The 27,111-nt window shown below is 39.0% G+C and overlaps 1 protein-coding gene across 3 annotated transcripts in view; it reads left to right on the top strand.

Moving 5' to 3' along the window:
• UBE2Q2 (ubiquitin conjugating enzyme E2 Q2) overlaps positions 1-27,111 on the top strand; it is a 46,093-nt gene that overhangs the window by 9,757 nt on the left and 9,225 nt on the right. The window contains exons 2-7 of one of the 3 annotated variants that reach the window (XM_082061008.1): positions 6,850-6,954; positions 13,620-13,724; positions 15,391-15,447; positions 15,652-15,738; positions 17,535-17,675; positions 22,717-22,801. In XM_082061008.1, the coding sequence (XP_081917134.1) occupies positions 6,850-6,954; positions 13,620-13,724; positions 15,391-15,447; positions 15,652-15,738; positions 17,535-17,675; positions 22,717-22,801 (580 nt within the window). The remainder of the gene's footprint in view (positions 1-6,849; positions 6,955-13,619; positions 13,725-15,390; positions 15,448-15,651; positions 15,739-17,534; positions 17,676-22,716; positions 22,802-27,111) is intronic. The other 2 variants (XM_082061010.1, XM_082061009.1) reach the window with 2 other exon arrangements.

The following is a 27,111-nucleotide window of genomic DNA, read 5'->3' as shown; positions in this document are numbered from 1 at the left end:
TCCAGGGCTCTGACTAAAACCTCTTCAGCTGGGCTTGTCTTGTACAGTCATTAAACTTGAGGGTAGAATTGCAGCAATTTTATATGTTTACAAGAGATACACGTAGTTTAGTTGAACCCGGTGCCTTACCAGACGTATGAGTTTTAACAAGTACAAGTCAGGCTTTAACTTAGGGAAGAGTGTAAGAAAATTAAAGCTAATACAAGCTTGCTTTCTGTGGGATAGAAACAGTTAAAGATCTCTGTTTAACTGGACTCTAGTGAGTAAAAAATGTCCTTCTGTTTATATGCATTGAGCAAGTTAATGGTATGTTGTATACGATCTTAACATTCAAAAGGAAAAGCAGGTTGAAGTTTTCCCCTTATTCATTAGAGGTGAGTAAAATTCACTTTGCTTCTTCCCTGTTCCCAACATTTTATTTTTAACACCCCCCCCACCCCCCCCCCCCGCATAAACTTGTCTTTTAGAACTCTGGGTCACTGAACTGTTAAGATTCTTAAAGAAATGACAGTTCCTTCGTATGTAAAAGTGCGATTTTTTTACTTGAACTTGGGAATTAAACGTTAGAATATTGTAGTATGTTCAATAACTCAGCCTGTAAAATAGGGCAAATGGTGATGTCTGGATGTTTGAAAATACAAATTTTGGGAGTTTTAGTAGCTTGAGGTTTCTGGGAAGTAGTTTTATTTGGATTATTTCCAATGAAGATCAAAAAACTTGAGTTGAAAGTGACTCTTCATGCTTTATTTTTTTATTTTTTAATTATTAAGAAAGGGTTGGAAGGGCAGACAACAATCTGCTGACTTCTAAAGGTTCTTAGCATGTAGATTTCATGGGGACTCAAGTATCTAGTGGTAGAAAATGTGTTACCTGCATCTCAAGCTGCCTTTGGAGAGTTCGGCCCCTAATAATGGGAAGCGGTCTGGCAGTTGTGTAATCGCAACGCATGCTCTTTTAAGAAGCTGTAAGTATGAGTGTTTTATGCTCATCAAGCTAAACTTTGGAACTTTAGCTTGAATAATATCTTCTCAAGTTCTGGTATTTTTGTTAATATTAATTCTGTGTTGTTTGCCTTTGTGGGTTTTCTAAGGTTGGCACAGGTGAAAAATTCATAAGTAGTGAATTGACTAACGATTTCAAATAATATATATTGAATTGTAGCTTATTGTATAGTTCAGGTTTTTTTCCGAATGTTTGTGTAGGTTGTGTACACGATCCTGAACCAGTGGGATTTGATTTGATTTTTAAAATCTTAATTCTTCTCTTTAATTCAAACAAACTTGTTAGCATCAAGCGTCTGCTGAGGGGAAGCTGCCTATGGTTTGAGATCAATTCCTTGATGTGTGTTTATAGCTGCAGATGTGTTCACCTTGCAGAGATGGCATTAGCCCTCTGAAATGTCTTCTTACATTAGGATTTACTTACTTCATTGCCAAGATTTGTGGGAGCTAGAATGGTCTCTTGCTAACCTTCTCAAGGCAATTAAGCTGTTTAAAAGATTTGGGGGTTTGATGTTCTGTTATTTGGAAGCAAAAGGGGGTGGACAACAAAAGTTGGACTGGGAAGATAAAAGTTAAAGTGCTGTTAAGAAAATCACCTGGGTTTTAGTTGTAGCTGGTGTAAAAAGAACAGAACAAGGTTCTGTCAGTGATGGAGATTTTGCAAAAACTTAGACATGAAACTGGCTGGATATTGTTCAGCCAGTGTGCTAAGGAGGTTGAAACCACCACGAACAAACAAAAACCAACCAAACAATACCAAACAACAAAAACCCAAACACATTTTCAATCTAAGATGATCTGGAAATTAAAGAAGATTAAGAACTTGTCAGCATATAATTGTGATTTTTGAAGCCATAATGGTGAAGATACGTGTTTAAATGTGTTTTCTTACCATTTGGCCATGATAAAATGGCTCTGTTGTGTACAGGAAGTGGTTACTCTGTTACCTCCCAGCAAACTGTTTGCACAGGTTGTTCTGATCTCAGGAATGCGAGCAAGGTGTGTTGGTTTAGTTCAGCAACTCTGCAATTTCAAAAGTATTGTAATAATTTAGAAATGGCTCATTTAAAAGTCTCCTACTCCCATCAAAATTGTGTCACTCCAGCTTTATAGAGCAGGATAAAGATTATATAACATTGCAAGTAAAACAGCCTTATTGTTGAGGATGAGAAAGCTGAGCTAGGATATACTTAGATGACAGATCTCCACTCAGGAAAAGCTGTTTTAATGCCTGTGCTCCTCGTTATCTTCTGTCACTTTTTGCTTTCTCTTTTTTTTTTTTTTTTGTAAGCAAAATTATGAGTAAAATGTTAGCAGACACTGTTACAGAGGATGCAACGGGATGTCTGAACAGTGAGATCCTGTGTGTATTCTTCTCATACACTGTGGTTTCCCTAAATGATTTGATAGGTTTTGAAATTGTTCCAGTGTCAGGAGCTGTGGGGCTTTATCTCTTTGTATGTTTATGAGTAGGCTAAATTCTTTTGCTGCGTTCTGCTATAGAAGTGTTTGTGTTGACAAAGCTCCCAATCTGTCCTGGTGTTAATACAAAGGCTCTCTAGAAGCGATGACCCCATGAATTGGGACTGTGTGTGGGTCGTCTGTGAACACGCAGCCTTTGTCCTTGGTCCTGCGGGGTGTGATGTCATCTCAGCGTGTCACATCTTCCCGAGCCCTCGCGCGGCCAGCGCTGCCCAAACCTGAGCCTTGGAGCCTCTGCCTCCTCAGGAACTTGTGCTTTTCCTTGTAGAGAGCAGGAAAATGTCGTCTTACAGTGGTTACAGAAAAGATCCCAAACACTTAATGTGGGTGATACCTGTGCAGCTAAACTAGATGATGCAAAATCACTGTATGTCAGCTGGGTAGTGAAAGGCCCAAAATAATGTGGTTGGCTTGTGTGTGTGGTTTGGTTTGGTTTTGGCCTTTTTTTAGCCACTGAAAATTAATAGTAGAATGACTGCTCTTCTGGGGTTCCGCTCATGAAATGTTGTCTTTGTATTGGGGAAGCTTGTGTTCCTTAAATGACGTAACAACCCAAACCCATCTATTCTCTCTGTAGGATGCAGTTATAGAAGAAAAACCCGACTTAATTCTCTAGACAGAATTAGCTTGTGTGAAGTTCTTTGACCTTACCAACCACAAGCTTAGTTTCCCATTGCATGCGATGGTGTTACAAACTCATGAGCTTGTTTGTATCTCAAGATCAGAATGTTTGAAGTTTGTGTGTGAATTCTGTATTTCAAGATAGGGTGACTCATATCCACATGAAACTCAGCTGTTCCAAAAATATGGATTACTTAGACATCTAGAGAAATTTAGTGCCACTTATGTTTTAGGTGAACTGAATGTATTTATTGGTAAGTCTAAAGAACTAAGATGTGTTGCAACAAACAGGAAGTTTGATTGAATGTGTATTTTAATATTAGGCATCTGTTGTCAAAAAATTGGAACACGCAATTAAATATCTGTATTCCTGAAGTCTAAAATTTGAAGTATCTTCTGGTACAGATAAGTGAATATGCTTACATAGTGTTTAAAAAAAGCCTTTCTGATACATTAGTTGTTCCCATTCATGTTTCAAAAGCCAAAGCAGACTAAAGATTAGAATATTTAATCATATTTAGGGTATAGTAATTCATATGTGTTATACACTAATGCAGGGAGTATCAAATCTTAGTGTTTTTTCTCACATACAGCAGGACTTGCTTTCATTGCAAAAAATGGAATGAGTTGGAAAGAGAGCAGAGGAGGAGGAAGGGCTGTCATTGAGTGCGGGAGGCAGCAGCACATTCAGGGAGCCACTGGAATGTATTTGGACACGTGGTGGGATTGTGTGATCATGGCATCAGCGCTATCAGCTGCAGCCCTGTCTGACGAGGATTTGCTGCGTGCATTTGGTGGAGATTTTTGTATAGGCCCCCCAGTACTGACTCCAACAATCAAGTGCCCTACTGTGGGTTAGGAGAAAGGAGCAACACAATGGTTAGAAAAGAAGAACATGGCCAGTGACCAGCTGAGCTTCATTCTGTCTTCAGATTCTAGATACTACAGTTCAGAAGAGTGGACTGACAGATGTTTATCTTCTCTAAATCAGTGCAATTAATAGACTTGTTTAGGCTTGACCGAACATCATTAACAAATACCTGATTTAAAAAAAAAGAAAACACCAAAAAACAACAACGACAAAAAACAAAACAAAAAAAAACCAACACAACCTCCCCCCCAGCAACTGCTAGGAGAATGCACATACACAGTTCAAATGTTGACTGTATCTGGACAATATTTTTATTCTAATGAGTCAGGGGTTTTAAGAAGGAGATGGCTCAATGGATCTTGGCTTGGGTTTTTACTTGGTCTTTGTATTTTGTGATGGCAACGTTGGTATAATCTAAAGTCACAGTAGTAGTGTTTACCCTGTTGTCTTTCTCTTAACTTAATGAGCTGGCCAGAGAAATTCAGGTCTCAAAACCAGCTTGTCAGACAAGTGTTCAGGCAGCAGGGCCACGGTTTGCAGAGTCTCCCTTCTCATGTTCCCCAATGTGCATGAAGGTCCAGCATGCAGTATGACAGTCAGAGGTAAAAATATTGCACTGTCGCAGGAGAGTTTACAGGTAGGTTATGTGTTATTAAAAATGAGTGAGATGTTACCAGTACAAAGCCTGCAATATCTGGAATTAAGTGTAGCTCCAAGAAATAATGGTTTGGGAACCCAGTGGGAGCTGGGAATTCAGTCTTGTTTCTCCAGTGATGACAGTGGTTAGTCTTTCAAGAGTGTCTTAAGTAAAACTGAGGAGAAAATACACTTTTCCAAGGTACTGTATTTGGTGAAGGAAGAAAGTGATTAAACCACACGTAACTACCCATCTGTTTGCCTTCCTTAGCTTTAAAATCTTGGCAAGCTGGGCACTGGACTTTCTTGACAGGCTTTTGAGATGAGGCCTTAGTTAATCAAGAACAGGTATTCTAAGGTCTCTGATTCAGGTATGATACACTTCAAAGTGAAGCTGAAAGATGTAAACAATTTGTCTTTTCATAAAGATACTAGGAATATCAGGTGTTCTTCTAAGGTATTTTTAGCTGTGATTTTAAAAAGTAAATATAAACTTGAGAGGGGAGGGGTCTGAGCTTGTCTAAAAAGAATTTCATGCAAAGGCTTCAGTTTAGGGGTAGGAATTCTAGGCCTCTGGAGCACACTGCCAGGTGGGGACTTTGCTGTGACAGTCTGTTTTGCCAAAGCTGAAGTCCCTTAACTAGTCTCATGGTTTCTTTTATGAGATTCAGCACTTCAGCTGAAAGGTCAGTTAGGAAGTAAGAGTCTTAATGTTAAAAGCCAATTCTAATGTGCTCGTTTTTCTCCAGTTTTCAAATGGGTAGCATTCTGCATTCTGATAAACTCAGTATCTTTGAAACGACAGAAGCCAGTTTAAGATAGGGAGGCAGAAAACATACCAGGCAATCAAGAAAGTGCAAATTTGTAAGCATAGTGCCCATTTTGGAGTCGCCTATTAGGGTGGCAGTAGGAACCTTGGCTCTAAGTGTTAAAGAATGAAGCAATTTGTCATCTCTGGACTGAGAACTGTGGAACTTTTCCTTTTGAACTGCAGTGAGGAAAATGAATGAAAATTCCCTCTTTATTTCGTAAGACCTGTGGATGTGAAGATAATATCTGAGTGATAAAACAGGTTCAGCAATTAGTCTTCAGCTACTAAAACGTAATTAAATGGGTGAGAAGTGGAGAATGCTTTAAATAACTAAAACAAAACAAAAAAAATCCAAACACGTTAATGATATGAAACTGTTGAGTTGGAAGCTACATGGTTTCCTCCATCCTCACAGTGTTACCAAACCTGTGATAGGAAAAAATTGGGATTGCTTTTTGGAACATCTAAACAAGAGGCAAAGGGCTTCTGCTGACCTTTCTATGGAAGGGGCTTTCTGACACCTTTTCAGGGGCTGCCTGCTGTGGCACTTGGTGACAGAAAAATCACTTGTCGTGGATTGTTTAAGCAGTTGTGGGCCACATCAGGTCCGTATTTTGTACACGCCCTAACCATGGCTTGTTCTGGGAAATTCAGTACGCTTCTTGAGCCCATTTGATCTCAATGTGTTTTGTCACCTGCATGACAACTGTAGGACTCTGTTGATGAAAGAAAATTATCCTGTAAGCTTTCTTGATAGGGCTGTGTGCAATATATGGTTTGAGAAATCTTTCAACTGTGGAAAGTCCTCTATGAGTCTTGATGGTACAAACATAAAATTGCAGATTTTTTACCATTGTGTTCTACCTGTTAATTTGTCCTCCAAAGTGGGAGATGTGAACTCTGGTACTTCAGTCTGAGGGCCAGTGCTAGAACTGTTTGAATAATCCTGTTTAAGGAGGAAATCTGAAGACTCCAGGTGTTATTCCTTTCACAGCTTTTGTTTGGAAGAATCTATATTTTGATGGAAAATTCGCGTTGATATGGTTTCATGCTTTCACACATACTACTTGTGATTCCATTTTTTGGTAATAATCACCTATATTTGATTTCTAAATTTCTCCCTCCTGCTCCACCTGCCACCAAGGCTTTCAGCACTAGTTCTTGTGTTTGTCCGTCATCTGATCAAGATGAAAATAGGCTGAAATACTAGAAGAACTGGTTGGTTTGATGACTTTCAACTTCTCTGGTGTTGCTAAAAATGCTGTGTTAAATTCTATGTTGCTTGACTTAGAGTAAGATAAAAGGTGTGGTGTGGTGTATTTCACTGTGTGGTGAAATTTTTGGGGGTGAATGAGTTTTAAAAGCTTTATGGGTTTTTTGTTTATTTATTTGTTGGGTCTTTTGTGTTTGTTTGTTTGTTTTAACAGGAGTCTTACCCCTCTTCATCACCAATATGGTTTGTAGAATCAGATGACCCAAACCTGACTTCAGTCTTAGAGCGTTTAGAAGATATTAAGAAGAGCAATACTCTGGTGAGCAAGTGTTTTGGGTGTTTATTTAGATTTGTCACATTAACAAGCAATTAAATCAGTTAAGTTTGGGGATTGTTTGGGGGTTTTTGTAAACACAAGTAAAACAAAAAGTAATACAAAAGATTTGGGGTGAGGAGAAAATGGCTTAAATGCTTGTTCATTGAAAGATGTTGAGTTTCGGCCCCAATAATTACACGGTTTAAGGTTTTCTGAAAATAATTAAATAGTGAAATGCATGAGAACTTAAAACTACTGAATGAAACAGCTCTTCTGGTTGCACATAGATCAATTATGGAGGCAAGAGCTTTGTGTTCTTGAGAATGTATATTCTCCAAAACATGGCTGTAATGGTAACTAATACAAAGGATTCCTGGTTTCAGTAAAGACAACTTGACTTGATAGCTTCTGGTTCATCAGGATGTTCCTTAGACAGTGATAATTTTGAACAGTGCTGTGACTTTGGACGATTGCTATTTAAAGCAAATCTTTGCACAGATTCTAATGGTAGTTTTGTATTTCAGAAAACTGTCTGGCATTATATCTTACTTAAGAACCCTTTTGATGTAGTGATAGGAGCTGTGTGTGTTTATGTATATGTGTGTATATATATATATAAAAATTAACATCCTACTCTATGCAAGAAAGTGTCCTTGAATATTACTTCAAGAAAAATTTCAGTACACACGCAATTTGTTCCACAAAGAACATGGATTATGTGCTGACCTTGGTATATGCCTGGTTTGGGAAAAATTTGGAATGTTGTTTCTCGTGAAATCACTTGCCTGTAGTGTTTACTGGGATAATATTAATCAAGCATACTCTACCTTAAATAAGGATGTGTAAATTTATTTTTCTAAAGAATTTAGAAGGCATTTGACTTGTTAGTTTTCTAATTATTTCTGATGCAAGTGGGAGTCTCAGTGGGCTTTGCCATAGTTAAAAACAAAGGGACACTGCAGGGAAGCATCAGTGTTTCAATGTATTATGTTTGATCTGGTTACAGGATACATACCATGTTACTTGTGTATTTTCTTCTTACAACCTAAACATCATAGTAAACTATGTTTAGAAGAATGTTATAGTTCTCTTAGTGTTTGTGACTTCTGCCTAGAAAGACATACAGCATAGTATAGTAGCAGAAAATGTGGCCAAATCAACTTTTGCCTTAAATGCCCTTTTTGGGAGATTCTCCAGCTTGAAGCTGGTATGACTAGTAGCTTTAGACTTAAAGATTTTAAACAAGGTGTTTGCTATGTTTAGCTACCTACAGGTTTGCTTGCCATAGGCCGAGAAGCTTTATCGCACACCTGCATAGAACCTGCTGTGCTGACTTGCATATGCACACAGGCTGCTCATGTATGTTGTGAGAAAACAGCTTCTGATATCAAGATTGTGCTTGCCTGTGTACAAGCTGGTGGGCTGATGTCAGAGACACCTGCGGATGGCCCATTGGCTCCTCAGGAATCCACCCCACGTCATGTTATGCCAAGATGAATACAGATGGGAGTGGTTGAAGAGACAAATACTTAAACTACAAAATCTTCCTTTGTTTTGCTCGAAAGGCTTGGCTTTCTGGGGTTTGGGTTTGGTTTTTTGCCCTGCAACTTTTGCTCATGCAACTCCATCCATCCCCTTCAGGGGCACTGGAGCAACTCGCACACAACTTCTTCAAGTAGGGTAGGAAGGGCTAAGGAGCTACTTGTAGATATCCAGAGGCTTCTGTTTTATCATACAATCTCCTAACAACTCCATTCAATTTAGACTTTGAGAATGTTTCAAACCAGTTTTCATTTAATTTATTGAAGCTAAAGGATCACTTGGGCTGTGTTTCTCTAAATTCATAAAATCATTGGAACAAATTTTGAATGGGAAACTATGTTGAACTCTTCCAGGAGCTCAACTGAGCATAGTGAACATGTGCTAAAAGCACTTCTAGCACATGTACCTTGATTTAGCGTTCTCTGGTATTATGCTTCCCTTTCTTCTTCCTTTGTAACTTTTGACAGGTATCAGCTGTTTGGGAAACTGAAGAATGTGCTCTTCAGGTGTAAAATTTTGACAGGGCTGTATATATGGAGGCCTTGTTTGATGTGGTAGAAGGAAAACTGGTTTAGTTTGTTAAAATGCACATGTTCCCTGGAAGATCTTCTGTGGGTGTTCCTTACCTTGGCATCAGCATGGTGCTTTTTGCTATGAAAATTTGTCAAGACACTACAGATGTTGAAAGGTTGTTAAGAACATGATCAGCATAGAGAGCATTAGGTTTGGAGGCTCTAGTGGCTTGACTGTACATTTTGGACGAGTTCTAATCAGCAGATGAAGGGGCTACAGAATTCTCTCTGACCCCTGATGTCTCTTGAACTCCTTTTCAGATTCTGAAAATCAGTGTGATGTTAGATTTGGTAGGGAGCTGGGACTGACAGCTGCCTTCTAGTGGTTGTGCCACGCAAAAGATACATCCTACTTCATTTTTGTTCTTCTGTGTAAAATACCAGAAGTTATAGTTGCAAGTCTAAAGTCTCAAACCTCATGGGTTATTAAATGTAACTTTACATGATTTGGAGGTTTGCTTTTCAAAGCCAGTTGTGAAATGGATTTATATGGGTAGCTTTAATTCTCACACTGTCCACACCTTGAGAGCTTAAACTTACATGGAAGACAACAAAACATCCCGGCATAAGTACGTACAATTTGGATAAGCCGCTGTGCCTAAGCACACTGCTGCTGTGTTCAGAATTTGGATTTAGTCCCGCATGATGGCATTTCAGGAGAGAACGCTGGCTCTTGCAAACTACTGATGTGGCAGCAACTGATTGCGTATTGTGGATCATAGAGACGAAACGCAGGAAGCAGCTTTGCTTTGTTCTCTGAAACTGCCCAAAACTGCTGAGTGTGCAAGGCCGGCTACTACCACAGCCTACCCGCTGGCTCAGTAGCAATCACACTCCCAATGACAGGTATAGCTTCCCTCTGTACCCTCTTTTATCCTTCTTCAGCACTTTCCTTCTGTGGTAGGCTAAGATGTATTGATTCATTTATGTTCATACTGATATAGTGTGTGTATATATAGATAGATAGATATAGATAACATGTAGAACACATGTTGACTTACACTATATTTCTTGAGTCCATGTTTCGTGGTTATCAGAAAACAAGGTGGTTTTTAGTGAACCCAGCAGTATATTAATATCATTAAAGGTGCCTTAAAATTGGCTGATGCTTTCATACTGCATTGGAAAGATCTCTTCATGCATAAAAAGGCCTCCTAACGTAGGGTAGATTTCAGAAAACATGTTCTAAACTGTTTTCAGATGTCTAAGATAACACAGGAAAGAAAAAATTCTAAGAGGTGGTTTTGTGTTCTAAAACAACATTATGGTGTCCTTAAGAACGACCAACTTCTTAGAACTCCTGAAGTATTAGAATTTATGTTATAGATGTGTATATGATATGTCTCTATATTTTTGTTATTTTTATATTAATTATAGTCAAAATCATTCATTTATAAATTTGTCATTGTATTTAGTCTCTTGAGCATTTACCTTCTACTAGCTATTTACATTGCTCCTTTAATACCCTGTGGATTCTGCATTATAGCTGCTGTTTAGTTTCTGCTTTAGGCAGTTTGTGCTCCAGGGTAACTTTTGGTATGCTGACAGCCCACTTTTCTCAGTAGCATCAAAGTCTGTGTGTGAAGCATTCATTTCACATTAGCTGAGCATGTGAAGTTAGTCTGGAAATACATTTAAGTTATTAATATATGGCAGAAATGTGCTATCCCATTTGAAACAGTCTGTTCTTGTGCCATTAAGACATCCCAAATCATGCTAGGCCCTGCTTAGAGCAGGGGCTTGGAGCAGGTGACATCCAGACGTGCCTTTTGGTCCAGATTATCCTGTGATTTTTTTTTTGATACGTATGAGCAGAGCATAAGGGATAACAGAGATGGTGATCCATGGCGGAAGGATCAAGGGTATGAAATGAATTTCTGTGGAGGAAAAACATAGTGATAAGGAAGAAGGGTTGTAGAGGTGGGATCAGCTTCTTGCTCTGCCACCACCTTTGCAGATCTTAGAAACTGATGTTGAGCAAAACAACTCAGCTATAAGAATGAAACTGCAGTTTGACAGGTGCAATATTCAAGCCTGAAGTGCAGGCTGCTGTGCTGGAAGGGGGTCCCCGCTCCCAGCTGCACGTTCCTGCTGCCCGCTCTGCGGTGAAGCTGGTGCTCATGTGCTGAAGCACATCAGGAACTGCTTGGCCTCAGCTCGTAAGCTGCTTCGTGGTTGTGTCATCTCTGGTGCCAGTGCAAATGCCAAGGTGAAAACATGCTACTGGAGGCAGGGAGACAGTTCCTCAGGCAGGTCCCAGCTGTGCTTTGAGATTGCTGTGTGTCTCGCAGGTGCTGGCTGCAGAGATTCATTCCGAATTTCAGTTCAGGTGGCAGGACTCATCCTGAAGAGGATGAGCTGTGGAGGAAGCATGGCAGGAAGCAATTCTGAACTCTTCCCAGCCCTTACTGCCTCTTTCTCTAGAGACACAGTGAAGATTGTGTTCATCTGCTTTTCCGAGCTCTGGACCAGCCATACACCAGTGGTGATGTTCTTCCCCCACTGTTTAGATTTTTTTGTTTGCTTCTCGACAGATGTAAACAAGTGAATGGCTTGCCTAGCTTTACATAGCTATGTGAGAAAATACTCAGTTCCTGGAATGTTATCATTTATGCTCCAGCTCTCCATGGGGCAGTGTTGTTTGTGCAGAGAAAACTTTTCTCAATAAAATGTATAGTAGTGCATCTTTATGCATCGTAAACATCTTGAGAATAATTCTAAGATCTGTGATTCTATCCGTCAACCATTTTTTTTTTTTTTTAATTTATTAACCTGATTTCTGCCTCCTAAAAGATTTCCTGATGTTTCAGACACCCAGGATGTTTCAAACAGGTGTAAGAGTCTTAACACTGTTGAGAAATTTGATTGTTACAGAAAGCTTCTGGCAACACAAACTGTCACATCTCGTGTATATATTCACAAGAAATGCGTTGCTGATACACCAGTTCTTTTGGTGTCGTCTGCTTTATTTTTGAGTTAAGGATGACTGTCCTGAATGATGCAGAAACAGCAAACTTGGTGTGATAGAGAACATAATTCTTGTAACACCAGCTGGTATGTCAGTTCATGGCCTTCGATGAATAAATAACATTCTGATCAAACAGGAGCATTGAATTCTACTAGAAAAGGGAAAAGCACTGAAGCTTTCAGATAGCATAGCAGCAACATTTGCTTTTCACTGTGAGTGATTTGGGCTGGGAAATGAGTTCTTAACCCCAGAGAGGCTGCATTTTTGCTTGCAATAGGGTAAGGTAAGAGCATTTAAACTGCCCAATAGCAAGGCTTTAGACACGTAGAATGTTTGGGAGTGACTGGATTTTTCTTAGATATCTTAGTTTATTGTATATTTTAAGGAATACAGTATACAAACACCAAATAGCGGTGTAGAGGTATCATTCCTTCAGGGTATGCAGTCTGTGCTGTTCTTTGGGTGAGGCCACATTGAGTCTCCCTCCTTTCCAGAGAGGTCCCAAAGGGCAGTGGGGGTTGCTGCCCTCAGTGTACCTACTAGTGCAGCTGAAGGGTGCGTGCACAGAAATGGCTGTCTCACACACTGCCTTCTGCCAGTGGTGAGAAAAAGTCCCTTTACGATCTGCAAAAAAAGTCCATAAATGGATGTATAATGTTTGCAGGCTTCATCTAGGGTATAATTCTGCTAATAGTGAAGTGTTAACTATTTTGCAAATGTATTGTGCAGTCCTTTATTTTCCTGATATAGCTATGCAAAGACCTTGAAAAGTTAGGGAATGCAGTAGGACAGTCTTGTGGTCTTGGCCTTCACTGGGAATCTGAGCCTGCCTGGAGAAAGCTGACAGCTGGGGAACTCAGTGAGGTGATCAAGGGCAAACAGTGTTTCCCTATTTCTGCAGAACTAAACTTATTTTCTGGATAGCATTCCAGTGAGTGAAAGGTGTCCCATGTTTTGCAGTTAGCAGAATACGGCCAGTGTAACGGTGAAAGTTGGAAACAGAAATCAATGATGGTAACAGATTGGGCTCAGCCTGACAAGAGAGGTTGAGCTGGTTTCTGTGCCTTGTACAGTGTCCGACTTGCTTCTGGTGCCTCACTGGTGTGCCCTAGAAAGGGATTCAGGATGTGGGAAATCAAACTGTTCCTCCTTGTTTTTTTGAAGACATGGTTCTTTAACCTAGGAAACCAGAATGGACCATCTTGTCTCACAGAATATGACCATTAGGTTATTCCCTAGCGATTTGTGGCTGAGTGACCTATGCCTAGAATGAATGATGCTGCCAGGCCAGGTTATTCTTTTGCTCATGACTTTGTTCGCTTGACATGAAGAGATGAATTGGAGTTATCTTTAACTTGCCAACATCTTTGGTTTCCCATATTAGGAATTTTATTACAATGACTACAGAGAAAAAGGGCCTTCAGACTTGGTTCCAGTGTGTGCAGATTTAAATGGTGAACACTGACTGAAAGTTCAGTACCAACATATGAAGAAAACTCAAAATATATTGTTCTGTGCTGTGGTTTAAATAGATATTTCCATGTTTTCTTAGATGTTTCTGTGTTTTGTTTTGTTTTTTTTTATAGCTTCTTCAACAGCTGAAGCGATTAATATGTGACCTCTGCAGATTATATAATCTTCCTCAGCATCCAGATGTTGAAATGTTAGATCAACCTTTACCAGCTGGACAGGTAAATTAAAAAGCTGTGAACACCTTGCGGTAATGAAGGGATTGTTTTTCAGCTCCAAGAAAAAAGATGGTGGGAGTGATTACACCTCTGTAAGCCAGACTGGAGATAGGAAGCACTGTTGCTTTATGGTGTCCTCAATCTGAATTTCATTTGCAGAATCAATTTAATAATGGTGTGATAATATTACACAATTGCCTTTGGAGTTTGTGTCATTGAAAGGTGTGCAGGCAATACCAGTGCTGTCAGTTTAATTCCATCCTAAATATTGTTCAAGCCAATCGCTGTGCATTCAGTGCTTCCCAAAGGTACTTTGTTCTGAAATGTAAGTGGGATTAAACACTGTTTGCTTTTTCTTGAAGAGTGTATGTTTTACAGCGTGCACTTGGATGAGCTGCTATTGGTGTTTTCCTTCCTCTTCAGTCCCTTGCAGAGACATGGGACAGCAAGACCATATGCTGCTTTGGGTAGGGAGTAGCTGAGGTGCCTTGTTTACTTTTTGTGCAGTTGACAAATGAGAAGTTGTGAAGGGCTGGGAAATGTTCTGGTTAACCAAAATGTTTTGTATTGTGCTGAAAACAGAACTGGTAACTGATCCTAACTGTTCTTTTTGTGTTTTTGTATTTTTAATAAGATTGTTATCTTCTTTTGCTTATACATGTTAAGATGACATGATTTCTAAAAACTCCTGTAGCTTAGCAGATGGTTTCCCTGTGGTGATGGTACTATAGTAATAACAAATAACTCTCTTTATTTTGGTCATGTGCCAAATTGTAATCCTATAGGTCTTTTCTCTCAGCCACCCACATAGCAGTGCAACTCTAAGGCAATAGGCCTGTAGTATCAGTAAGAAGCTTCATTGAACAGTCTTTCTTGTGCTCTGAAACTCAGAAACAGACCTGTGAAAGGTTTCTTAGCCAGAAATGTCAGATAATTTGCAAGTTAAATGAAAGTGGTCTTAGTAAGTCAGACCAAAGATCCATCTAGTCCTCTGCATTGTCTGCAACTGTGGCATTCCTTGCTTGCCAAAGAAGAGTACACAGGGCACAAGTGTATCAGAATGTTCCTGAGTATTTCTACAGCTCAGACTTGCTGAGCTTGAAGCGGTATCCTGAAATGGAAAGCCGTGGAAAATGAACTCCATGTATTGTTTTGGTATTTTATCCAACAATCTAGTAACAATGGCTATATGATGGTAGTAGACGTTGCATTGAAGTTTTAGGTGGTGAGACAAAACCCAATAAGTTTTAGAGGTCTAAAGTCTGTAGTGTGGTTTTTGTTTTCTTTTCAGAGGTCTAGCATGTATATGGATTCTAGTTGGAGCCATAATCTGATTTCATGGTTAAGAGATCATGCGTTATAACCCACTTGACTTATTGCATTTGTCACCGTCTCAGAGTAGGATACCCTTATCTGAATCTTAAGTTTCCACTTAGAACTGAATGTGAAATTAATTGTGACATAGTTTATCTTTGTGCAAAAATCTTTTCACTGTCATGCTGCAGGAAAGCATCTTTGTGTGTCTTTCACATTAGACTTCAGTCCTTTGCAAATCTCGATAAGTGTAACTTTTGTATATACGGCTTTCTCTTCGATAGTAGACTTCCTGGTTTTGAAAGAAAGGAACGTAACGCACAATTTATGCAGAAACCTCATTGTTGTATTGCAGAATGGAACAACAGAAGAAGTTACATCAGAGGAGGAGGAAGAAGAAGATATGGGTGAAGTATGTGTGTATACGAGATTGTTATCCTAATTGAGTAGAGTTCTGGCATTTTGCTCTTCAGTGACTGGCTAATTATTAAACCAAACTGTAAAATGTAATCTCCCTAGAGTTCAACAGAAAAGATAATTTGAAATTTAGATGTTTACCTTAATGTCAGCTTTCACTTCAACCACAAAACTAGTGAAATTTTCTTCTTAAACCTAGATCGCAGCTGTGAGGTACTTGGATACAGAGAATTGGACATCTGTTTGTGCTTTAGTCAAACAATACATAACACTGTGTGCCAAATCAGTAAGTTTGCTTTGTTAACTCCTATTTCAAGCAGCACATGAACTGGCTCTGGTAGAGTTGAGAGTGCCTCCCAAATTGAAGCAGACTGGCTAAGAGTAAATCAGTTTGCTGATTTATTAAACAGGTGAGATAGTTTTTAACTATAATACATTGAAGGAAATGGAAGGACATCCAAAGCAGGCATGCTAAACTTTAATGGGTTTATATCACTGTCTGGCAACACAGTGCTCCTTTTAATGAGCTTTTTACTGTGTGAGAACAACCCCTTTCAATTATTTCTACAGCATGTTAGAATAGCTCCAAGTTGCCTGCTTTTTAAACCACTGTAAATAGCCTTATTATAGGAAAACTGTTCTGACTACTTCAGATTTAGACTTTTAATGAAGAAGGTGTGTAGTAAGAATGAATAACTCATTCTTTGAGTAGAGGATCTTCCTTTAGGAAAGACCTAAATGTTACCCATGTTCTGGAATTAATTTGAAACAGTATCTATTACACAGCATGTAGCCTGATGCAGACCACACTTGTTGGAGCCAGAGTTTCTGTAGAGCTGGTATGTACGCTGCCATATCCTGGTGCCACAAGGTTCTTTCTCCTTTCAGGCTTGTAAATAACTTTTTGCACTCTGTTTGGGTTATTTTGGTCAAACAAATTGTCACGTTGTTATTTATAAGGTGTCAGGTGGCATTGTGTGCGGCACCTCAACTTGTAACCTAGTCCAATTTCTCAATTGAAAAGCAGCATAAAGTTCCTAGGGCTATACCATTATTTTGAGAAACTTGAGCATTTTAAAGAATACTCAGGCTAAACTGTGTTCTGGCTGGAATAAAAAGTGTTGTCAAAGGCAGCAGCTAGGTGTTTCTTACTAAGACATGCTTGAGTTTGCATTTTTGGCCTGGTTTTCCTGCCATGCCAACAGATGGTGCATAATGAGTAGCCCTGGCTGTGGTGGAGCGCTGTGTATTGGAATGTGTTTGATAGCTGTGTGCTCAGCTTGCTGGTGTGGCTGCTGTAGTGCTCCCTTTTTCATCTCACAGTGTTTACATCCTCCCCTCCTCTCCACAAATAGCACTTGAATCACTGTACAGGCAGTTGTCTTAAGTTCAGAGTGCTCCTCTGCAACAGAATAATGCTGTCCCAGAATAGACTTGAAGATTTTTTTTTTTAGTGTCTTACTCTAGAGCTTAGAACTGAAATGTTGGCTCGTGTCTTCAGGACATTTGACCGCATAGTTTTGTCTCCCATCCTAATGCTGCATCTAATCGCCAGCTGAAATGTTCACCTTGAATAAAGTACATGTAGCTTTCTAATATTTCACTTTCTTGAAGGGTTGCTGTAGCCCTGCCAGGTATGTTAATCGTTGTTTGCCAGAAGTGTAATATAGCTAAGATTCTAATTAAAAAGGAGTATACTTTTAGAAACGCCTTGAAGACACCCTAAATTTGGGTATTTGTGGATTCTCAAGCCCTGTTCAAAATGCCTTATTTTCCTGTTTTCTTCTTGCCTTAATGGCTAATTCACTACAGCCTTAAGTTCTTGCAGAGGTTTTATTGTGATTGTTTCTGTAACCAGAAACATTTTATGAATTTGGTCTTGTTTGTATTTTGAAGGCTCCCTACACTTCAGTGAATACTGTTGGCTGAGAGAGTGAAGTTAAAACAAACTAGAAATGGCATTGAACGCTCATTAATATATAGTCCTGTGCAGTGTGTGACTGTATCCTTAAATGCATTTGGGAAGAGTTTTGATGAATGAAGAGTGTAGTTATTGACAGTGAATTTTACTCTGTCCTATAGGACATTGAAGATCTGGATCACTATGATATGAAGGAGGAGGAACCAGTTGATGGGAAGAAATCTGAGGATGAAGGCATTGAAAAAGAGAACCTTGCAATCTTAGAAAAAATCAGAAAAAATCAAAGGCAAGATCACTTAAATGTAAGTGAATGATTTATGTTTTTTCTTTACCATACTTATGGCTTTTAAATAGAAATGGTTTTTGGCAAATAAAGCTTACTGCTATGTACCTAGACATAAATTAACCTGTAGTTGACTTCCAGAATATATAGGACAAATAACTCAAGTTATGGGACCTAAATAGCTATTTTTGGAGAAGTTTGAACAGGCCAGCTGAAATTCCAAGGTCATTTAGTAAATGGACTCATATTTCATTGAATCTTTTGGCATGGGAAGTTACTTGTCAGTCTACATCCCACAGAGGCACAAAAACTACTTCAAAGCACTCTACCTCAGCCTGGGAGAATCCTATCGTAATTTCTTTTGTCAAAGAAATTGGGTTATTCTTGGCATTTTGGATGGAGAAGCATCTTTTAGCTTTTCACTAGACTCAACTCTTACATGTAAATCCAGGTTTCACACTTGTTAATGATATTTAACTGGTCATCTAATTTCCAGAACTATCTGTTTGGTTGTCTCTCTGTCTCTTGCTTGATGCCTTTGTTATGAACAATAGTCATCCTTCTAGAATCAGCAGAAAGCATCTAGCTTGTAAGCATGACTTTTGTTGCTGAGCCCTTATTAAAACAGTAAATAAAGCCATATATAAAACTGACTGCGTAAAAAGTCATCTATGACTTAATATTCTCTGTAAACCCAGGAATTTGTACTTTAAATCCATGTTATGCATGAGTTTCTTTTTCAGTAGCATCTATGCCACTTGGAGATTACTGAAGTTGTGTGTTTGTGGTGGTGGTGGTAGTGTTGTTTGGGTTTGTGTGTGTTTCTTTTATTTTGTGGTTGGTTTTGTTGCTGTTGGTTGTGTGTTTGGGGGAGGGAGGAGCTGTGTGTTTGGTTTTTTAACACATAAAGCAAGGGGCCATCAGCAGCTCTGCAGGTTTGTCGTCACAGTTTTGAGTGATCCCATCAGCAGGCAGTTGTGAAAAAAACTGTGTGTTCTCCAGAGGCTTAGAAAAGGTGTGTCACAAGTGCCAGGTTCCAGAGAATCTTCTCAAAGGTACACATAGGAGGGCTGCTGTCATACAACCTTAATTTTCTTTAGCCTGGCTTCCAAAGAAATCAAAACTTTTGTTTCTTAGAGGCTTAAAATGTGCAGTGCAGGAAATTCAATATTCTGTTCATGACCAATTTCAACCAAAGGTAAGGGTTCTAAAATTTTCCTAGGTCATCTGTACAGAAGGAAGGTGTTTAAATTGGTGCCCTCTACTGTGTATGCTCCTAAGTTTTTGTGCTGTTTGGTGAGTCTGCAGACATGTAGATCATACCCAGACAAAAGTGTGCTGATAGTGGAGGATGTGAGCAGTAGTTAGGTACAGGGCAGGGATCTGTAAGTATCTAGAGAAGGAATAAGATTTAGGATCGGTGTGTAAGGAACACCTGGATTTTTTCCCAAGAAACCAGCTTTGTTTTATTTCTTATGCTTGATTATTTTTTCTGCTAAGTATTTTCTAAAAAGCCCAAATTACACTTAGCAATTCTCTTGAATCTAATATATTTTTATTGTAAGCTTCTTTTTGTAGAGAGAACTATATATGTTCAAAGTGCTTGGCCCTAGCCAAACCAATCCGCTTTTGATATGGGGTGCGCTCCTGATATATCTAGTTATCATAAGAATTTAGGGAAAAGGCTCCTTTGTGTAGCTGAATCTTGACTATTTCTTGTCATTAATTACTGGCCCTAAATAACTTCATCTAGTTCAGAAAAAAAAAAAAAAACAAACCAAAAAAACCCAAACAAACAAACAAAAAAAACCCACGAAACAAAACACCACCTTTCTTTTAGTTACTGACCCTTTAGCATGGAAGAGAGATTCTGTTTGTAGCCATCTGCTTTGCAAAGGAAATAAAATAGAAACGCTTTTATCAGAGTGTTTCAATTCCAAGTCTTCTGCTTGTGTCCCAGTGCTGTTCTAATATGACTTGAACCTGTTGAAAATACCTTAGACTTATGTTCTGCTGAAATAGGCAGCATGAGACAGCCGGCTAGAGGAGATTGCTCTTTGATTGATTTGTGTATGAATTCAAGTAGCCTATCAGGTGGTCTGAAGCAAAGTATACGGTAATGGTTGCCCTCCCCAACCCTCCTCAAACAAACAAACCTCACGCAAACCAAAAAACACACCCCAAACCTGATCAGCATTTCAGTATTTAAAAGCAGTTAAACGTAATATGCCAAACTGCTTTTGCTATATAATGAAGTCTGTTTTAAGACTTGACTAAATAAACACAACAGTTTCTTATTAGTTTTGATTTAACTTAAATGTTCACAGTTTGAGAAGATGCCTATTGAAATTCTATATATTTCTGTATTTATAACTCAGACCTAATGGTAAAGATGCCTTAATTGTTAAATAAAATAAATCCTCCCTCAGCCCGAAAGGCATGTTCTGCTTTACTGTCATCTAGAAATTTAGTACAACTGAAAAAAGGTTTTGTAGTGTCAGCATTCTTCCTTGATGTGGAAAGCCTCTTAAAACTGCAGGTTTTCTTCAGCTATCTTTTCTTTCCCGTTTGGCAAATTTTGCCTTTCCTTTTGCCTTGTCCTTCCACATCTAGCAGAGCTGCAATGACCGCTGCTGGTTCTTTGTTTGACAACAGCAGACTCAACTTACATAATAGCTGTTTCTCATGCCAGGCCGCTCTGGTGGATGCTGGTGCATAAACAAGGTCAGCTGAGTACAGGGAGCAGGGTGTTCAGCTGCTGCCCAGGAACCGTGGTATTTTTGTGGGTCACCAGAAATAGCTGCTCTGCTTAAATAATTTCTCAAAGGACTTGTGAGGGTTTACTCTTAAGTGCTTAAGAACTAGAGCTGCACTACTGACCCAGGAAAGAGCTGACCTAGTAGCACTTCAATACCCCTTTATGCTGCCAAAACATGGGACTTTTAACAGAACATGTTAAGCATGCTCTAAGATAGCAGAAGCTTGCTCACATCCTAACATAAAGCATATTTTGAGTCTGTACAGCCCTTCACAGTGGCTTTTCTTAAAGGACAGTGTGAGTTTTACAAACTTGAATGTGATGGCTAAACATAGTCTGGTTTTCACATAAGCTACGCAGCTCTTTTAAAACAAAGCTGTTTATGTGCTGCTCGTTGGAAGAAGCGATGTGGAGCCCTGCGTCGGGCTTTGACCAGCACACAACACAGCCAGAAGACTTTTCAATTCCTTGACGTGTTCTTTGTTCCAAACCCATGGGTCATCCTCTCTCCTGTTGGCTGAAATGCAGGTTGAAGTTATGGATCATGCTGAAGGTTTTTCCATAGGGAAGGACTGTGTGCAGTCCTGTTCTCACATACTCTTAGCTGGCTACAGGCACTTTTCTGCTGCTCAAGGCTTTCATCATAGGAGTTTTTAAGGTTCGTGTGTTTTATACAGGTTAAGAATATCTACCTACTAATTTTGTAAACGATTTTCTTCCTCAGCAGTATCTCTAATCTTTTTCTTCTTGCTGGCATCAGGAAATAAACTTTGGCTTGTGGTACAGTACATAACTTGGAGCAACAATTAATCATCCTCTTAACATTGTAATAACTTTAAAGAACCACTTGCTTACTGGGAATAAGAAAAGGTCTTTGAACTGGAATCATTAACTTCAAATATTTAACAACTTGCTGCTGCTTGCTCTGCAGAGGTCTCTCCCCACAGTCGTCGTAGAGATTAATGCTTTTCTTATGTAGATAATGCTATTAGCTTTTTCCATTTCCTGCTGAGGAGTTTATGCACTTTCCTTTAGAAGTCTCAAATGTCTCCACTTTCATCTTCAGATTTTATGAAGTCTAAGGTGTCATTTCCATTTTCAGTCTAATCCTTGAAGTATGGACCTACTTGAGCTTCCAGGAATGAAAGTACTTCTGCACAAATACTGAGAAAGTTCAGTGACAAGAGAGCAAACTTGTATTCTTTAGCAATTTTTAGGTCACTTTAGATTTAATTTTATTATCTTGGAGGAGTTTCCATTGTTTGTGTTTTGTTTTAGCAGGCAATTTTTAGCCTGAAATACTGAAAAATATAATGCTTACAATGACTTGGACAAAAGTTTCCCGTTTCTGACACTGGTAGAAGCCCATCTTTAGGGGGAAGAACTTGAGAACAGGACAAGCTTGTAGTGATACATCTCTTGAATATTTTACATGTCCACGAGTTTTGGCTCTGGGAATTCACACACCAGGTGTTTCTGTTACTTGCAACTCTGAGCAAATGGCACATGGTCCACATAAGTGTTTACCTCCCATAGCAGGGATTTGCCCAGCTTGCCTGCTGCTTGTTCTAGAGAACCACAGGTACATTCAACAGGAGAGGATGGGATGTTTTGTGCCTATTTGATTACTTAGTAGGAGAAAAGTCACTTGGGGCTTTTGTCAGCTCTTTTAACTTCAGTTTCCAGATCAAATGGCCATGCCTTTCTTCTCCTGGCATCAACCCCACCTGACAGATCCCTGTCTGATCCCATGACTGGCCGGTTATCTCTAAGGCAGTTGCAACTATAAGTCTTTATCTCACAAATGTAGCAATAATAGGAGCTTTAACTTGCTTGGAGTGACAAGTCCCACTTCTTCAGAAGAATACTTGGATATTTATATCTTAATTCAGTTTTAGAATTATAACCCGGATATAGCAAGTTACTGAAAGTTTTTCATTTCAGTACCATTATAGTCAAAACTGAAGATGCCACTCTGCTGTATCATGTAATCACAGAATCTTGGAAATCAAAATGCCAGAGAGATTAAATTCCTTTACAGAAAAATGTCTGTACCTGGAATAAAAAATTGTATCACCTATGCCATGTAAGAGTATACATTAATGGCTGCTTTAGAGGGATAGTGTTGTTCCTTTTGAGTGGTCTTTGCTCACTAGAATATGTAACTTTTAAAAAACTTAATCCTAGTACAGAAATTTATCTGTTCTTCATACTTTCTTGTTTATGTAAATTTAATGGATGTAAAGCTGTTTGATGTAAATATTACTTTTCACTTATTTGGAGTCTTTTTTGTTTGTTTCAGGGTGCAGTCTCTGGGTCAGTTCAGGCTTCAGATCGACTTATGAAAGAACTCAGGGATATATATAGATCACAGAGTTATAAAACAGGTAAAACGCTTCAGATTTCCCTTAAAATACACTTTGAAAGAATTCTCTTGGCAAATGCTTCCTGCTAATCTTTCTGTGTTTTGTTGTCATATGCAGGTATATACATATATGTGTATATATGTGTGCATGTATATTAAAAAAATGTATACATACTGATAGAAAATAGTGTATTTGTGGAGAATAAGAGAGTTGGGATACATATTCTCTAAAATGTTCTTCCTTTTTTTTATGCAAAGATTCATACAAGAATTAACAGGATTGCTGTAACTATGAGAATGCTCTTGGGGTAGATGACTGACTATAAAGAACAGCTCAAGTTTTACCCCTGTGGGGCTTCTTGAGTTTTCAGAACTACCTGAAATGCAGCTCTCCACGTATATAGGGTGAAAGCTTTAACCACTACCAGTGGGTAGTTCTGCTCACAAGAATAGGCTTGCTGGAGAGGGCTTTGTGTTCAACAGCAGAAGGTTTGGTTATCATACAGGATTTAACCTTAAATACACTGCTGTTACTTGTATTATTTTGTGATGGTGTTAATCTGATCCATTTGAATACCAAACACTGATGATCTCTAGGTAAGATAGGTGGTTGCTTGTTCCATTTGCTCCACATAAGGGCTGTATCTAAACTAGCTCAGCAAAGGAATCAGTATATTGACCTGTATTTTGGACAGATGGAATTACTGTAGGTCAGCTGAGCAGACAACTCGGTCACTGCAGCCAGGGATGAGACCGTGGTGCAGGCCAGGCTGGGAACAGGAGGGATGCCTGATTAGAAAATCAGTCTAAACTTTAATCCTCTATCTTTTCATTTTCTGAACTTCTCTAGTTTATTTCTAGTGGGCTTAAATCTCACTTGCTGGCTGTGGCATTTTGTGTGTAAAAGGACAGAACTGAAGACATGATAGCCTTTTGTTCTGATTTGCCTTATTTACCTTTTAGGTAAATAGTCTTTGTGTGCTGAAGTATTGTGGGCAGTGGTGAATATCTGAGGTATAAATTTGATTAGGTAACCTAGTGGTGATCTAATGTAGCCTACTTCTTTTAGGCTCTATTGCAACAGAGTGCTTGCCAGCATGCCCTAAATCGCTACCTATCCAGTAAAGAACGGATTAGTGGGTCTAAGGAAGAGCCTAGAAATAGATCTGTATTGTGTCACGAGAGATGCTTTACTGCCTGTGTATGATCTTCAGGGTTTGTTTTTGTGGTTAGAACAAAGATTGGGTGTAACATCCCCTTGACTATAAGGGCTGTATGGTGCTTAATTAATAGTGGTACCACTGGAGGCACGACCAGGAGCCCCTGTATTAGGAGTAGTTTGAGGTGGGGGTTTGGGTTGCTTAATAATGCCATTAATTGGATATAGATTAATAACAAGTCTTAAGTACTTGCAGAAGACTGAACTGATGTAGGAAAGCATACTCTAAATAATGAGGAAAAGTAAATCTTGCCAAACTGTAAATAAAGTTGAGATACTAAAGTAGTATAGTAGCTTATTATTAGCTTATGACTCAGGAATATGTAAAAAGACTGCAACTGGATGCCTTATGTCAATCTCTAAAACATGTTAATGAAGTGAAGTGTCAAGTGGAGATTGACAGTATCAAACTGATAGCAGGCCTGCTTTGAAACACTGTCCAACTGATACGTTTATTAAAGTTTGCTAGTAAAAGATGCTGTTTGTTATAAAACTTACCTAGATTCATTCCTTATGAATTGATTCAGTCTTAGGACTTGAGTGACTTTAAATATCAGTTACTCCTTTGCACAGAACTCCTGCTTTTATAGCCTAGTTCTGTTTTCTGTTGTTAGATAACTGTCACCATGTGACCAGGGGCATGATAGATAATTGACTCTTTTAAAGTAATATTTGTTCTGAGTATGCACTCCATTTTCCACTTAATTTCTTACTGTTAACACACAAAGGGAACAATTGTTAAACTTAAGGATTCTGGTAAGTGTTGCAAAGTAATTTAACACTGCTTTCATTTTTTGTAATATAAGCCAGAAAATCTAAGGCAGCTTTTTAGTTGCATAAGGATCACTTTAATTAGTGCAGGTGAGGTTACATGTTTTCAGGACTTCTGAAGTGACTAGTACGTGTAGTACCAGCGTGCTGTCAACAGGGAAGTTGCTTATCTACCTGGAAAATCTAGCTGAAGAACTACCCTTAAAAATGAACAGAGCATCATTTTCTTATGAACTAACAGAAGCAAAAAACACTTCAAGAAATTAAGATATTCTGCTCTAAATGAGACAGTGTTTCATTAAGCTGTTTTGATCACAGGAGTTGCAAGTCTTCCAAACTAAGATGATCTCATTTCCAAATATGAGGTTGGAGATATGGTTAGTTTATATGGAAGAATTTACAAAGGTCTTAACATAATTAGGGGGGCTAGGGAGGAAGGAGGAAGAACAAAGAATTTGGGGATTTTTAAATGAAATTTTTTCTGTTTGTATTTTTAGCAGTTGTATTGTTCATATACAGTGACTTAACTCACTGCCTTTATCTGAAGAAAATACGAGATTTACTTCTAGCTATAGTAGAGTTGCTATAAGTAAGCATCACCCTTATTGTGGAAGGAGTTGTTTCTCATGCTGTCTTTTCATCTCTTGATTGTTTGCTTACTTCATGGTCCTGCTGTGTGCTTGTGTTTGCTTCATCACTTCTATGGATGGCCGCTTAGAGGGATAAAACACACCACCTCCTATGTTTAAGTGAGGGGAACCTGCCTTGATTCCCTTCCCTACCCGAAGGACCTTTCAGAAACTGGTACTAATCAGATAAATTCTTCTTGACAATAACTTTTTTCTTTTACTGCACAAATTAAGAAAAAAGCATATGAATCTGATTCCCCATAACACCACTTGACTACTAAAAAAACCTAAACACCCCTCTTCTCAACTTTGGATACTGTTGTTAAGAAGCTTCTGTATCAATACAGCAAGAAACCCTGATGCTGCTTCTGTTCATGAGGACACAGATAATATTCAGCTCAAAATCTGGGTGCTTGAAAGGTTGATTATGTAGCTTGCTGTTCTGTTGAGGTGTGTTCTGGTCAGTCCTGAGCTGTGCACGTCTCTGAAGGACCCTTTTACAGCTTCTGGTTTAGGTATAGCACAGCGCTTAAGACCAGCAAAAGTTATTCCTTTGGGAAAGTAGCAAAACACATGGAGCTTGGTAACCCGTGGAACTGACAGACTGGTCCGTGAATTCTGGGTGAGAGCAGGACTTCTAAGGGTGGGGGAAGGAACACAGGAATAGGGCTAGAGACTTAGTGAATGAACAAGCTGATGGAAGGTCTCTTGTGATCTACCAATATTTAGGATATTGTCAGAATCCTTACGGCAACTTATTCTGCTGTCTGTAACAAGTATTTGATACTTGTGCCAGGTGCCAAAGCAGTAATACTGAGATGCTGCTTCTTCCAGTCTTCCCTCCCTTTTGGATGTAGATGGAAGAAAATATTCCAGATACAACAGTGGAATAGATTAATCATTAATGGGAGCTGACAACGAGCAGAGTTCTAAATGTCAACTCTTTCATTGTTACGTCGCTGCAGTACAAATTGAAAATCTTATACTTCATGACTTCCACTCGTACTAAGGGTTAGTCAGAAAATAGTGTCCTTGGATCTGGGAAACTGGAAAAGGTCCTTATTAGTTTGTTCTGTTCATCCTTGAACAGAGAAGTGTGATGTCACAGAACTAGCTGCTGGTTAAAAGGGACATTGAGAGCACAGTGAGTGATTTTTCAGACCTACTTTGTCCTTGATCTTGGCTGCAGGACTTGTGTGTTTGTGGCACTGCAGTCAGGAGAAAAAGACATATGGGTTCTTTACCTTGCTATTTAGAGATAAAGGTGTCTGGACAGCCTGAAATGTTATCTGTATTCCAAGTACTAATGCTTAAAAGTTTCAACTGCAAGATAACGTATTCTAGAATAATAAAGCTCAGAAATGAGTTCTGTAATTCCTTGGAGAGAATGTGGTGACTGTAGTCTGGTTGTGTAGCTTTCAGAAATCCTAGGCAGATTCCTGATTTGTATGTCTTCCCATTAATTACGTCAGCAACAGACGTGCTGTTAAATACTAGCCCAGGTAAGAAGTTTAATTGTAGTTGTTCAGTGTATATGCATGAGTAGCGTGTGGGGAAGAGATCAGGCTTTTCAACATTAGTGATGCCATTTACTAAATCTTGTCTGAAGGTTGAAGAATTATTGCCTCTTCCTGGGCTGCTTGTGAACTGCAGCAGAGAGGAAGCTTGAACGTACAAGAAAATGGCAGGAAACGTTTCACCCTTCCCTTTGAG

The sequence above is a fragment of the Streptopelia decaocto genome (genome assembly GCF_964273445.1).
Source record: "Streptopelia decaocto genome assembly, chromosome: 9".
Taxonomy (NCBI): Eukaryota; Metazoa; Chordata; class Aves; order Columbiformes; family Columbidae; genus Streptopelia; species Streptopelia decaocto.
The sequence above is the reverse complement of the archived record's forward strand: the minus strand, read 5'-3'. Positions and strand labels throughout refer to the sequence as shown.